The sequence below is a fragment of the Acomys russatus genome, chromosome 28 (genome assembly GCF_903995435.1).
Source record: "Acomys russatus chromosome 28, mAcoRus1.1, whole genome shotgun sequence".
Classification (NCBI taxonomy): domain Eukaryota; kingdom Metazoa; phylum Chordata; class Mammalia; order Rodentia; family Muridae; genus Acomys; species Acomys russatus.
The window spans coordinates 35,662,008-35,676,084 of NC_067164.1; the positions used below are offsets into that span (position 1 = coordinate 35,662,008).

At 55.6% G+C, this 14,077-nt stretch overlaps 2 protein-coding genes across 6 annotated transcripts; one reads left to right on the top strand and one right to left on the bottom strand.

Annotated features, from left to right (window-relative positions):
• Positions 1-100: 100 nt before the first annotated feature.
• Positions 101-8,853, bottom strand: Mbd6 (methyl-CpG binding domain protein 6). Of its 4 annotated transcripts, none has more exons than XM_051170739.1 (13): positions 8,756-8,853; positions 5,854-5,917; positions 5,536-5,672; positions 5,126-5,228; positions 4,837-4,999; positions 3,626-4,678; positions 2,806-3,464; positions 2,436-2,589; positions 2,167-2,336; positions 1,663-2,079; positions 1,522-1,574; positions 1,140-1,203; positions 101-1,032 (listed from the first exon to the last, which is right to left on the bottom strand). In XM_051170739.1, the coding sequence occupies exons 3-13, from the start codon at positions 5,646-5,648 to the stop codon at positions 958-960; spliced, it is 3,024 nt and encodes a 1,007-aa protein (XP_051026696.1). In that variant the 5' UTR covers positions 5,649-5,672; positions 5,854-5,917; positions 8,756-8,853; the 3' UTR covers positions 101-957. The 4 variants fall into 4 exon arrangements, with proteins under 4 accessions (XP_051026696.1, XP_051026698.1, XP_051026695.1 ...); XM_051170741.1 differs by lacking the exon at positions 8,756-8,853 and adding an exon at positions 6,906-7,137 and having other exon boundaries at positions 1,663-2,076; XM_051170738.1 differs by lacking the exon at positions 8,756-8,853 and adding an exon at positions 6,906-7,137.
• On the top strand, positions 8,851-14,077 carry Ddit3 (DNA damage inducible transcript 3). Of its 2 annotated transcripts, none has more exons than XM_051170744.1 (3): positions 8,851-9,080; positions 13,139-13,296; positions 13,530-14,077. In XM_051170744.1, exons 1-3 carry the CDS (start codon positions 8,942-8,944, stop codon positions 13,896-13,898), a joined length of 666 nt encoding a protein of 221 aa, XP_051026701.1. In that variant the 5' UTR covers positions 8,851-8,941; the 3' UTR covers positions 13,899-14,077. The 2 variants fall into 2 exon arrangements, with proteins under 2 accessions (XP_051026701.1, XP_051026702.1); XM_051170745.1 differs by lacking the exon at positions 8,851-9,080 and adding an exon at positions 11,599-11,694.

Sequence of the window (14,077 nt, forward strand, 5' to 3'; positions counted from 1 at the left end):
GCCATGTAGAACAGTCCAAGCCACACTGTCATGAGACCATTGCAGTTGTAATCTGTTCTTACCCAAGAACTAAATAAAGAGTACAGAGCCAGAAGCAGAGTTTCAAAATATTCTCATCTGTTAAATTAAGAGTGTCTCCCATAGAAAAGCAGTGGAGGCCCCACAGGGCAAGTACAAAACAGAATTAAAACTCCCAAGGGTCTTGTCTTTACAAAAAAAAGGCAGGAGGCAGCCCCTGGACAGCTGGTCATGCTGGCCGCTCCGGTTGGACCACGTTGCATAATCCTCAGTCGCATCATCACAACGTCTCTGAGCGTTTTGATGGGGGAGAGGGGGCAGTGTAGTGTGTATGGGAGGAGAGGTCCAAAGGGCCTCTGTGCCCCCGTACCCCCTTTTCATATCCCAGAGGAAAGCAGAGGGAACCTGGCTACACTGTGAAATGAGGCTATGTGTTTCAGTCCTGGGGACAGGTTGGGGGGTCTGTGCTTTGAGCAACCTGAGCCAGAGGCAGGTGGGTGCCAGAGGGATGGGGGAAGATGCATGATGCTTATTGCTTTGTACCTTTCACTGGGAAGAAGGGCAGCAGCCAACAGTAGCTCACAGGTTTGTAAACTGAGCCTGCTGGCTTTAAGAAGGGAGGCAATGAAGTCGAATTAAATATAAAAGAGTCATTTGTGCAAAAATAACTTAAACAAATAAAAGACCTGGGGAAGGGGTGTTCCCCTTAGCGCCTGATGGGGAGAGGGCCATATACCACCCCCCCAGGCCTCTTCAGTGACATGGCTTTGGGGGGACCCCTGCAATGGCTCAGGATGGGATTTGTAGGGGGAGGGGTTGCATTTGTGCTGAGTGGGGCACAGTGCCCCCACCCACTGTCCACAGGTGCAGGTGGCTGGCAGGGCCCCCAAGGCTCAGCTCTCCCCAGTCAGGGTCAGATTCCAGCTCCAGGTATGGCTGCTATGGGGCCAGTTTCCTCCTCTTGTTTTTGGCAGGACGTCCAGGGCGGGCCCGGGGAGGCAGAGGGACAGCCGCCTATACCGGAGAAATTGAAAGAAGTGACCAGGTAGCTATGCTGACAGGAGTCTCCCTCCCCACCTCAATTCTTAGCTCAATAGCCTCTAACCCACACACCCACTTACTCGAGTTGTAGGGCTGGGCTCCAAGGTGACGTCCTGGCGGGAGCTGCTGCTGTTCCGGGCAGGGCTGCAATAAGGGCACAGATGATCAGGAACAGCTCCCAAGCACCAGGTCAATTTCAGAAGGCTGGGTGAGAGGCTGTCTACATTTGGACAGCAAACGCACAATGTCCTTATTCATGCTCAAGTACCTGCCACTTTTGAAAAACCAAGCCACAGTTTGGGGACAGGGGTATGTATAACTCAGCAGTATAGCATTTGGCCTAACATGCATAAGGCCCCGGGTTTGATCCCTAACACCATAAAGACAAAATGACACTAAGCCCCTATGGACATTCCTACAGTCCCAACAAATAGGTGGCACAGGGGTGGGCCTCACACTCACTTGTATTTTCTCCTCCGGCCTCGACGAGACTTCCTGACTATCGCTGGGGACACCTGAGGAAAGATGGACACGTGTATGTGGGAAATGAGAATAGCGCATGCCTGAGAACCCTGAGCCTGGACCTGACCGTACCACACTTACCTTAAGGTCCTCAGAATGGGGCCCAGGAAGGGATGGATCCCTGGGCTCAGCACCCCCTTCAGCTAGCTCCCCATTATGCTGCCAGTGGTGGGTCCTTCTTGGGGACCGTTCCATTTGTCCATTGAAGCTACCACGTGTCCCCCACTTGAGGGCCAGTCGGCCAGGTTCTCGGCGGTTGCCAGGCTTTCGGCCTCTGCCTGGCCTGGTCTCACCATTAATGCCCCTAAGTCCCCCTCCTCCCCTCCGGCCCCGTTTCCCTGACCCCCTCCCAGTGAGCAGCTCAGGGACTGGGGGGTCAGGAGAACCATGGGGTGGGGCTAAGGCACTGAGGGGAGGCCGGGCAGGCTCCGGTTCGAGGGCTGAGGCAGGGCTCTCAGGGGGCAGACAGGGGCCGTCTGGCTGCTCTGGAGGGATCTGCTGGCAAAAACATCTCCGTTTCAACCATAGTCCTTCCCAGTTTTAGGCAATATTTTCTTCCTGACAGAGACCCACCCACATGCTCACCTGGAGACTCTGTAGCAGGCAGGCTAGGGGGCTAGAAGCCCCTGACAGGGAGGGAGGCGCTGCCCCCCCAGGGAGGAGCTGCAGTCCTAACTGGCTGGAAAGAAGAGCGCCAGGGGGCTGCAACAGGCTGGGGAGGGTTCCAGGGCTGCTGCTCAGTGAAGACAGATCACCTGTTGAGAAGTTACAGTCAGGGACTCTCCACACAAACTCAGGTTTACCCAATGGTTGGAGTTTCCTCCCAATCCTAATGGCTGTTTCATAGGACTCACCCAGCAGGCTGGCACTCAGCAGAGGGCTAAGAAGTTGGGGGGGTCTCCCTGAGTTGGAGGGGGCCTTGCCCAGAGAGGAGGCCCCCGGGTCAGTAGTTGCCGTGGTGACACTGGAGGTAGGTGGTCCAGGTTGGGGGGCACTCAGGACACAGGGCTAAGAGAAGGGTTATAGCATGTGGTGAAGTGTTTAACAAGCTTACAGTTCCTTCACAGGCACTATCTGACTGAAACCTCAAGTGAGGTAGGCCACGCTTCCTTCTTACACCCACCCTACCCCAGCCAAGGCTATGTCTTCCCCAGGGGCCGAGGAAGAGCCCCCTCCCAGCTGACTCCTCATCCTGCCCCACCAATTCACACCCTTAGGCCTTACCTGGGGGGGTGTCCCCGAGGGGGGATCCAGGCTGGCAGCCAGCAGCGCAGAATTTAAAGCTATGAGGGTAGGGGGCGCTGAAAGTGGGGGGAATAGTAGGGGGGGCAGGTCTCCCAAACCTGAAAACGGCTCCCCACTTGGACCCCCGGCTCCCTCTGCAGATACTTCCCCATCCCCAGCTGTGGGGCCCAGGGCCAACAGGGGCAGAAAAGAGGCAAGGAGATTGCTAGGGGGTGCAGATGGAGGGGGGAGGAGGTCTGAAGGGGGTGGTGAAAGCAAAGAAGCCACCAAAAGGGAAGGCCCTTCTGGCTCGCCTGGGGCTAAGGGAGGGCCAGGTCCCCCTGGTGGCGGTAGCAGGGGTTCAGGGGGAGGCTGTGCTCCCCCAGCCAGCACACCAAATAAACTGTGGCTAAGTAATGGAGAAGGTGGAGGCTGTCCCAGACTCAGGGGGAGCGGCAAGGCCCCCAGCATCCCTGGGAAGCCAGCTCCACTGAGTGCCAGGCCCTGCTCAGGGCTAGGGAAAGGGAAAGCCTCCCCACCAGCCAAGGGAGGCAGAGGGCAGGCTGGGCCTGCCCCCATCCCCAGCCCGTCAGACGGGCTTTGAAGCACAGGGCTGGGGACTATGGGGGCTTTGGAGGCAGCTGGTGGGGCAGGGGCACCTGTAAAAGAAAACAAATTCAGCTTTAAGGAAGCCCTCTCTGTAGCTCCCACAGACCCAACCTCTGACACAAACCCAAACACCACCAAAGAGCTCTCTAAACCTTCCCCTCAGTGCCCTGGGTGACTACAGCCGAGCTTGGAGGCCCCAGAAACCTCATACCTGGCACACTGCTGAGGCTGCCACTGGTGGTCCCAGGCAGAGAGGGCTGAATGGGGTGCCTGGGCTGGGGAAGGCTCCCTGAGGAGAGGGCTGGGGGAGGAGGAAGGTGTGCATCTGACCCCAAAAGGTTAAAGCTTCCATCAGAGTGGGAAGGGCCAGGGGTGGGGAGTCCCAGGAGGGACAGCACGGAAGGGAGACTAGGCTGGGAAGGCTCTGGAAGAGGAAAGGGCTGGGGGACCGGAGCAGGGGCTCGAGGACGGCTCCGTCTAAGGGTTTGAGGGCCTCCGCCTTCTAGCAACCTCAAAACAGTTGGGGGCCGGCGAGGACGACGCTGAGAGGGACGGGGTGATGAGGAGTGGGAAGCTGAGGATGGCTGGGCACGGGGCCTTCGGCCCTGTAAAGTGCTGGGAGGGGGCAGCGGGGGTTGCTGGGCCTTGGCTGCTGCAGAGAGTATGCTGCTTGCAAGGAATGGGGGTGCTCCAGGCCCCTCCACTGTGGGGGCCCCTCCCAAGGATCCCAGGACCAAGGGCAGGTGCATAGTGGCTGAAGACACTGGTGGCTGAGTGGCAGGACCAGGGGGGCCAGGGGGACCAGAGAGATTATTGCTTGGGGGCAGGGGAGGGGGTGTTAAGGCATCACTACAGTGGAAGAGAGGAGAGTCTGACGGTGGAGAGGAGGAGGCATGAGGGGCTGGAGGAGAGCCCAGGTCGGAGGGCACCGGGTTGGGTCGGAGGGAAGCGCCCCAGTTGTATGAGGGGGCATTGAGGCTGATAGCAGGTGGGGGAGGTGGAGCTGGGGAGGGCGCATTGCCTCGTGGGAGGAAACAAGGGCTGCTGCTGCCCACAGAGGGGGCTGGATCAGGGAGCCTGGGTGGTGGGAAGAGGCCGGCAGGGCCTGTTAGAGGGGGGAAGGCCTGGGCAACTGAAGGGGCTTCTTGGGGAATGGAGCCAGGACCCCCATTAAGTGGAGTTGTAGGAGGAACTCGACAAGGAGGGCGGACAGAGGGGGGCCCTGGGGACACAGTGTGGAACATTTGGGGGCTTGCTCCCTCTCCTGCAATAAATGAGAAATCACGAGTCAGCTGTGGGCCTCAAGTCCCACAGGTTCCCACCCTGCCCTCTCACGCAGCTGCTCCCCACCGGCTCATCCGCAATCCGCCCGCCAGGCCCTCAGGTCTTCGCATTCTTCTCTGAAGTGGCAGAAAAACTCACCAGGAGAAGAGTGTGAGCAGGTGGTCTCCATGCTGCGGTACAGAGTTGCCATGGCAACAGCTTTCCGCCTGTGGTTGCACAGCTTGGTCATGTCCTCCTCTGATGCAGGCCCCACCCCAGCCCCACCCGGGGTCACCGGGGCCAAAGGGTCAAAGTTGAAAACCTGTAAGGTAGAAGGCATGGACCAGGAACATTGAGGGGATGGAAGCCAAGAAGGCATCATAGTCAGGAATTGGCACTGAGTCTTATGGCTCATGCCTATAGTCTGTGGCACCCCCAGAACTCTGACCTTGGGGACATTGAGTGGACACTCCAGACCGCACTTGCAGGTCCCATCGCTGAGGAGGTAGCTCCGGGTTTGCTCCAAGGAAGACAGCTCTGTGCCACTTGGGCTGGGAAAGAACAGGGTCACAGGTATGGGGTTAATTGTCAGCCCATCTGGAGATACTTCCTAAAAGACAGTTAATGCTTTCCTAGGAAGGGCAAGGCAACGTGAGAAGAAACAAAGAGTGAATGGATTCAAAGGCCCAGAGAGAAAGAGCAAAAAGGCAGAGGAAGGGGGGGGGGGGGGGGGAAGACCACAGTAGAGAGCAACAAAGTATCAGAAACTGAAGCCGTGAGGAGGGGTAAGGGCCAGAACACTCAGGCAGGAAGACATTGACTGAGCTAAGCCACCTCAGGGTCTCTGGACAGCCATACCTGATATAGAACACTGCACCTTCCCGCACACAGCGCTGCCAACCGATGGGGACAGACGTGGCCACAGGGCCCCCAGCTCTGTCTGCTCCACTGCTCTCATTGCCCCCATTCATTGTGTGTAATCAGCTCCCTTGTGCCTGATAACACAGACAGCCATGTGGGCACTGGGAGGATTACACTGGGCTGGGCACCTGAGGGAGAACTCCGGGAAGGCAAAGGAGGTGGGAGACCCACGGAAGCTCAGGCTTCCTGAGTACCGCAGGGGAGCCCCTCAGAGAGCCGGGGAGAAGGAATCCTCTGCCACACCATCGGTGCTACCTGAACATCTCTGCAAACATTGTGGGGTCCAGTCTAAAGCCGGGGCCACCAGCTTAGCCCACACCTGCAACACAAGGAAAGAGAAGGGCCTCTCATGAACCCCCCTAACTCAAGAAAGCACCACTGCCCAGAGCACTCAAGGAAAGGTCCATAAATAACATGACGTAGTGCCTGTAAGGACCTCAGGGATCTGCTGGCCATGTCCACAACTGTCCTCTCCGAGCCCAGCCCCTAGGGACCAGAGCTCAGCACCTCCACTCCTAAGGACCACAAAATCATACCTAATTCTTGACATAGAAAGGGCCAGTTCCCTTTGTCTAGGGACAGAAGACTTCAACAAGGAGTGTGGGCTAATTCCCACAATGCCAGGCCACTAGGAAGTTTCCCAGTGTCTGGCCACTGCAGTCCCCTCCCCCAGGAAGATCATATAAAAAGTACAGATTGCCCCACAGGTCACCAAAGCAATTGCGCAACTGCCTGGCAAGGTGGTACCAGCACAAATCTCCCCCATGCCCACTCCATCAGACAATCTCGGGTCTAATTCATTTGGAACGAGAGCTCTGTCTTCCTCCAGGATCCTGAGACGCTCCTGGTCCCCCACAGCCGACGAAAAGGGATCCATATTCTCCTACTGGCTTCCAATTAGCAACAAGAAGTATTCTCTGGCCCTTAAGCCTGCAAGTATCCTCACCAGCCTCACCATCGCTCCCACCGCACACTGACGGCTTCCAAACTTTCCCTCTCATAACAAGGCGCCCTGTCACCCAGACTGCTTCCTTCAGCTTGGGGAGGAGGGGAAGGCAGGCGCACCAAGTAGGAAGGAACTTGGGGAGAGGGCGGGCGGAGGGTGGGCGAAGCACTGGAGGGAGGGAGGTCAGGAAGGCAGAAGTCAGCACTGAGGGGGAGAAACGGCGGGGGCAGGTGAGGGTGGGGGGCTGTGGATGGGGCCAGGGAAAGGGGCCGAGAGGACGCGGAGGGGGCAGAGGGTAGGGACAGAAGGGGAGGAGAGAGAAGGGAGGGGGAGGGGCGGGGGGGCCGGGCCCCGCACTCACCGCGGCCCATGGTTCGGCTGGCCCCGCCCTGCGCAGTCGCGGCCCAGAGGGTGAGTGGGAGGGGGTGGGAGGTGGGTCGGTGGAGCCCGAGCCTCCGGTACGGCCCCGGCCGGTCTTAGCAGGAAGCGCCGCCGCCGCCGCCGCGGATCACCGAGCGGCCTCCCGCGCATGCGCCATAGGGGCCAGGGGCAGCCCTGGGGATTCCGTTCCCAGAAGGCACCGCGCAAGCTGCCGCCGCCGCCGCCGTCGCTGCCGCCGCCACCGCCACAGCCGCCGCCGCCGCCGCCGCCGCTGCCCGGACGGGAGAGGGGCGGGGCCGGGCCCCCGCCCAGCGGACAGCAGCGAGCCAACAGGAGGGGACGCAGTGCGCATGCGGGAGCGCGCCTACCCCTCCCCCACAACCCCCCATTAATCCCCAAGAGAACAAACACCCCACGCGGCCCCCCCCCGCCCTCCGCGGAAGGATCTGGGCCTCTTCCCAGGCCACTGGTGGCCAATCCCAGTCCTCCCTCGGGAGGGGCCCCTTCCGAAGCCACAATCTGTTGGGGGAGCCAGGAATGTCAGGTCCGGGAGGGGCCAGCCCTAAAAGATGAAAGTCGCGACTTGCCCTGCCCCGCCCCAAAGGCTTCCCGGGTAGTGTGCTGAGACTTGACCCGCCTCTCCAGGTCAACATGTCACAACACGACCTCGGCCTGTCAAGTCACATGACCTCTGCCTGTCACTGACAACCTGGTCTGTCTTTAGGCCAGGAGAGACCATCTGGTTTAGCCCACCCCCACCTCTGCTAACAGAAGGGGAAATGAAGGTCTGGAGCCGAGGAGCAGGCTGGCCAAGGACCTGTCACTGTCACACCCTCCAATAGCAACCGCTCTCGGTGCAGTTTCCACTTGGACAAACTCCGGCTTGCCCCTCTGAGCGCACGACAGGCTGCAAGAGGCCACCACATGGCCTCTGCTTTCGTGGCTCAAAAACACATTTCGCAGGATGCTTTTACTTTTGTTCAAGTTCCCTCCACAGTGCTCTTTTTACCTTTACCTCTCTTTCTCTAAGTTACAAATGAGTAAGGTAGAATTCTTGGGCAAATTATTCAGGAATCTGCGTTCCCTCTGAAAAGCTAGTCCAGGGCAATCGTGCGCTCAAGTGCACGCACGTCGCAGCCTCCGCTATAGGTCATGGCCCCAGTCACCTAGAGGCATGAGGCCAGCTCCTCAGCGGGGAGTCACAGGACTTGCTGTCTGGGAGAAGGAAAAGTGTGGGTCCTCGACTTCGCGAAGGGCGTAAGAGCACACCACAGAGAGCAGGGGTGAGGTAAGTAGGAGGCAGAAACCCGCACTCTACAAAGAACTTGCATTCTGCCACGTAATGGATGATCCAGAAACAAACGTCAAGGCTGCTTTCCTGGGAGAAGCAGGTGGACTACCAAGGAAATGCCAGGACCTCGGCCTTTGGGAGAAGATGTCATTCCAGGTGGACAAATGGAAACTTTAAAGAGGTTCGAGAGCCTCGGCGCCCATTATCTGGGAGGGGCCAGGGAGCATGGGAGTCGTTTATGGAGGAGTTAGTTAAAGGTGATGGGAGGTGGGTAGAAAGAACAGCAGCTCCCCGACAGACAAGTTCAGGAAGGCCAGCCGTTGGAGCCGTTGGATACTGGGAGCTGGCGCTCCGCCTTCCTATCTCGCTCCCCCACCCTACCCCCCACCCCAGATGCCTCCCACCACCACCGACGGCCCCTGCGCGTGCGCGCGCAGACACCGGTTGCCAAACATTGCATCATCCCCGCCCCCCGTCATCCCCTCCCTCGCCGCACTCTCCTCCGCGCGCGCGGGCGCGCGCGCGTATGACTCACTCACCTCCTCCGCGGAGCCTCGTGACCCAAAGCCACTTCCGGGTCCGAGACAACGTAGCCGCTCCAGCCAGAGGGCGCGATGGGGGCGTGGCCACAGGCTCCTGAGTGGCGGATGTGAGGGGTGAGGCGGAGCCAGTGCCAGCGTGCCGCTTGATGATTGGTTGAGTCCCGGGCCCCGTCCCCGACGGGCATGAAAAGACAGCATAAAAGATCGTCGCTCGGCGCTCTGGAGGTCAGTAGCCTGAGTCTAACACGCAGACTGTATCATGTTGAAGATGAGCGGGTGGCAGCGACAGAGCCAAAACAAAAGCCGGAACCTGAGGAGAGAGGCGAGTACTGACTCCGTCTACCCCTTCCCTCCCCTATCCTCGCCAGCAGAGCTATTTCATAAAGTTGGAGGCGATCGCTCTCGAGGATGTAGCCCCACCCCTTCCACAGCGAGCTTGTAGATTGAGGGAGGGGTGAAGGCGCGGAATCCCTGATTCGAGAGTGGTACTTACAGGCCCCCTCTTCCTTTGGGCAATGGCATCACGGGTCCCCGTCTCGAGTTGGTCCCTGATCTGCAAAGGGGCTTTGGTTGCATTTGGGAAATTCTCTGTATTGCAAACTTCGGGCCATCTTAGGCCTGGGCGGTTCGCAGGAAAGGCGGGGCAACAGGACACACCCCCACGCTGGGGGCTCTTGCTGTCACCGCCTTTTCTCCACTGGCCTCGCTCTCCCCAACTCTCCCAAGCTGAAGCCGCGGTGGCTGGGGGACAACATGGCCACTTTAATAGCTGACTCTAAAGTTCAAGAAAACCCTAAGACTGACAGACCTTTACGAGTGGGGGTGCCGGTGGGAGGAGCATCGGTGGGTTTTTCCCTTTTCCGCAGAGGTTTCTGGGCTTCCTTACAAGAGAGCAACCTGTATCTCTATAACTATGGGAAATTATTTGGGATCTCTCCAGGGCCTTGTGCTTCTCGCAGGACTGGTCTCTGCTTCTTTCCTAAGTCCCGTCTCCCTGCTAACCTCTGTAACCATTGCATCAGGCCAGCCCACTGTTTGTCTCTGCACCCTCTGGCCTGGGGCAGCACTGCTGATGAAAGCCAGGTCTCAAACACTGGAAGACCAAAGGAGTTTCCCCTAGAGGACAACCCTGCAGAGAAACACTCAGGGCAATATTGCGTCTCCAGTCCCCAGAGACAGACAGACAGCACAGCTCTGCCTCTGGGTCTAGTTCTCCTCTGTAAGGAAATTGGGGAGGGGCTTTGGCCCACTCATTACTAACAATTGCTTAAGAAGCACCTACTATGTGCCAAGCATTTGGGGACCCAACGTATGTATTTTGGGAGCAAAAGATAGTACTGCTCTTAAAACAGCTTATATTTCAGTAGAAAGCAAAAGGGAAAAAACAAAAGCAGGGAGTGAATAGTGTGTCCAGAATGGTGGCAAGAGGCTGCGTTTTGTCACGTCAGGAATTACCTCACTGGGATTTTAAGTGAAAGACCCAAAGAAGGGAAGCCTGTGAGCCAAGCAGATCATGTGGAAGAGCTTTCCAGAGCCAAAGCGGAAGGGTTAAGATAGAGCATGCCTGGTATCTTTAGGAATGGGGCAGCGGGGTTGGACTAGAGTGATCTGAGAAAACTGCCACAGCAGCTCATGGCGACCCTTGCAAGCCACTCTCAGGATGTTAGTCATGAGACAGAAAGCCCCTGGGGTATCTGAGCAGAGGAATGACCTAGACTGGGAAGGTTGGGGCAAGGCCCAGCATCATGGCACATGCGCTTAGTTCCAGTACTCAGAGAGGCAGGGGCCGGCAGACCTCTGAGTTCCAGGATGGCCAGGGCTCCATAATGAAGCGCTGAGTCAAAATAAGTGAATACAAAAATAAAGGGGTGAGGATGTAGCTCCATGGTAGCACGCTTGCCCAGTGTGTGGAGGACTTTAGGGTCAGCCCCCAGCCTCAAAAATAAGACAATAGACATGGGAGCTCGTAGCTGGGTAGAGTGGTGCAGGCCTTTAATCCCAGCACTGGAGAAGCAGGCCTCTCAGTTCAAAGCCAATCTACTCTGCAAAGCAAGTTCTAGGACAGCCAAAGCTACATAGTAAGACCCTGGCTCAAACAAAACAAAATAAAAACCTAAAAGAAATGGGAGATCTCAAGGAGGCTTCCAAAATAATCTAGGGAATGAAAGTTATGGTAAATTGATTTGATAATAATGAGAAATACTTGGGTTTTAGGTACTTTTAAGAACTGTATTAAAGTTGCTAGTGCTTTAGACTGAGAAGAGGAATCAAGGATACCAAGGGGTTTTTTTTGCTTTAAGCACCTAGAGTCTGAATGACACAACCTTGGAAGGAAAAGGTCAACAGGAGATGGTGGGAATGGAATTTAAGCAAGGGCTGCTGCATTTCCTTCCTGTAGTTTAGTCCTCACTCTGGCAGGTCTGAGGTCTATCTGGGATTTAGAAAAAACTTACTTGGCCAGGGCTTTGCTATTATGTAATTAGGACTACAAATGTCAGCAACTAAAAATAAAGTCACGCTGGCCTCTATCCTTGAAATTGGCTTTGGGGATACATGCGCGTGCGTGCGTGCGTGTTACAGAGGTGAGTTCCAGGATGCCCAGGGCCACACAGAGAAACTGTCTCAAAAAAAGAAAAACAAGAAGGAGGGCTGGAGAGATGGCTCAGAGGTTTAGAGGACTGGCTGCTTTTCCAAAGGTCATGAGTTCAATTCCCAGCAACCACATGGTGGTGCAACAACCATCTATAATGTGATCTGATGCCCTCTTCTGGCCTGCAGGTGTACATGCAGGCAGAGCACTGTATATAAAATAAATCTTTAAACAAAAAAAAGAAGGAGACAGAGAGCAGGCACTGGAGGTAAAGCAGCTGTCTCTTCCTTTCTCCACAGTGTTCCAGAAGGAAGCGTGTCTTCATGTATCACCACACCTGAAGCAGGTCATCTCAGCACACCTGAAGCAGGCCATCTCAGGTCAGCCCTAACCCTGCTCAGGCTGCATTGCTGCGGTGCTTCTGCTGTCAGGCCGTATCTTTCTCTGACCCCATAATTCTGCTTTTAGAGCACTTCCCAACTGAAAGCTGGGAAAAGTCAGCCTCAACAATGGCAATTGGTATGTCTTCTGTTTGTCCACACCAAGGTTAGGCCCAAAGGACCTTCTGCCCAAGCTTCCCACACAAGAGAAAGCACAAGTGGCCTGGTAATTGCCCTGGAAATTAGCAGCAGTGCTCCCAAGTGAGTTGAATGCTTTTACTGTGATCCCGTAAGAATACACATAGCCAAGTTTAGTGGCTCGTTCCTGTAATCTCAGAACTTGAGAGGCAGAGGCAAGAGGGTTATGCAGTTCAAGGCCAGCCAAAGTTACCTATCAATGAAATCAATAAATCCCTATCAATAAAAGGTATGTTCTGCTGGGCTCTTGGGAGGCAGAGACAAGAAGATCTGCGAGTTCAAGGCCAGCCTGGTCTGCTGCTCTTGTAGGGGACCGGGTTCAGTTCCCAGTACCTACATGGCACCTCAAAAACCATCTATGACTCTAGTTCGAGGGAACTCATTCCCTCTTGTGGCTTCCATGTACACCAGGGACATAACACAGCACACAAACTTACATGCAGGCACTCACACATACATATACACAGACAATCAAATAAATACATCTTCAGGGAAAAAATATGTATCCAGGCTATACTGGGAGTATAGTTTAGTAGTGTGCTTCTAAACCAGCATATAAACAAGAACTCCGGTTCAATTCCCAACACAACAAAAAAAATGAACAAAACAAAACAAATGGAGAGCCATGTGGTGGTGGTGCACTCCTTTAATCCCAGCACTTGAGAGGCAGAGGTAGCTGGATCTCTGAGTTCAAGGCCAGCCTGGTCTACACAAAAAACCTGTCTCAAAGAGGGGGAAAAAATAAAAAGGGAAATAGGCTGGAGAGAAGGCTCATCAGTTAAGTACACTTGCTGCTTTTCTTGTGGACCTGAACTGGGTTTCCAGTGCCCCCATCAGGTGGCTCAAAATGGACTGGAACTACATGCCTCTGGCCACCATAGGCATGGCACTTGTGTGAACATACACAAAGAAACAAAATAGTGGAGATTACCAAATAATACACTTGCTGATTATAGTTTTAAATCACATTGTTTGTGTTTGTGGGGTTACTGGCCATGGTGTTAGGCTGGGGCAGCCTTGTCCCCACCCCAGCTTTCATTTGGTGTGTGCCTGTACGCAGTGCTGTCCATGTGGAGGTCAGAGAGCAACTCATGCGAATTGGATCTCTACTCCCTGCCAGTGTGGCTTTCAAGGATTGACAGCCCACACCCCTCCCTGTCCTGTAAGACCAACTGTGGCGAATAGAACCTATTCCTGTATATTATTTTCCAGAACTTGGTCCAACTACAGACATGGCAGCTGAGTCCCTGCCTTTCACCTTTGAGACCGTGTCCAGCTGGGAGCTGGAAGCCTGGTATGAGGATCTGCAGGAGGTCCTGTCCGCAGATGAAATTGGGGGTTCCTATATCTCATCCCCTGGAAATGAAGAGGTGAGAATGCTAGTCTTAAACCGGGCAAACAGGTATGCGGTGCATACCTATAATCCCAGCACATGCAAGGTGGAGGCAAGAGGCTCAGTTCGTGGCCAGCTTAAGCTAGAATCTGTGTCTAGCATAAGACCCTGTCTCAAAAAACAAGCAAAAATAAAGCAAACCCCAGAACTGGGGAGTATGTCTGCCTCTCCTGAACTAATATACACCTCCCCTTCTTCATTTCCCTAAAGGAAGAATCAAAAACCTTCACTACGCTTGACCCTGCATCACTAGCTTGGCTGACTGAGGAGCCAGGGCCAGCAGAGGTCACAAGCACCTCACAAAGCCCTTGCTCTCCTGAGTCTAGCCAGAGTTCTATGGCTCAGGAGGAAGAGGAAGAAGATCAAGGAAGAACTAGGAAGCGGAAACAGAGTGGTCAGTGCCCAGCCCGAGCTGGGAAGCAACGCATGAAGGAGAAAGAGCAGGAGAACGAGAGGAAGGTAGCACAGCTAGCCCAAGAGAACGAGCGGCTCAAGCGGGAAATCGAGCGCCTGACTAGGGAGGTGGAGACTACACGCCGGGCTCTGATCGACCGCATGGTCAGTCTGCATCAATCATGACCAATGAGTTGCCTCTTGGAGCGCACCAAACACCATCGTGGCAGTGCCAAGCATGTGGCCCTCAAGTGCACGTGCTGAGCAGGGAGGACTGAGGGTAGACCAAGGGAAGGGTCTCGGCTTATATGTACATGTACATCCTTTATTATTGTCCATAGCCAGTAAAGGACTTTCTGTGAGCA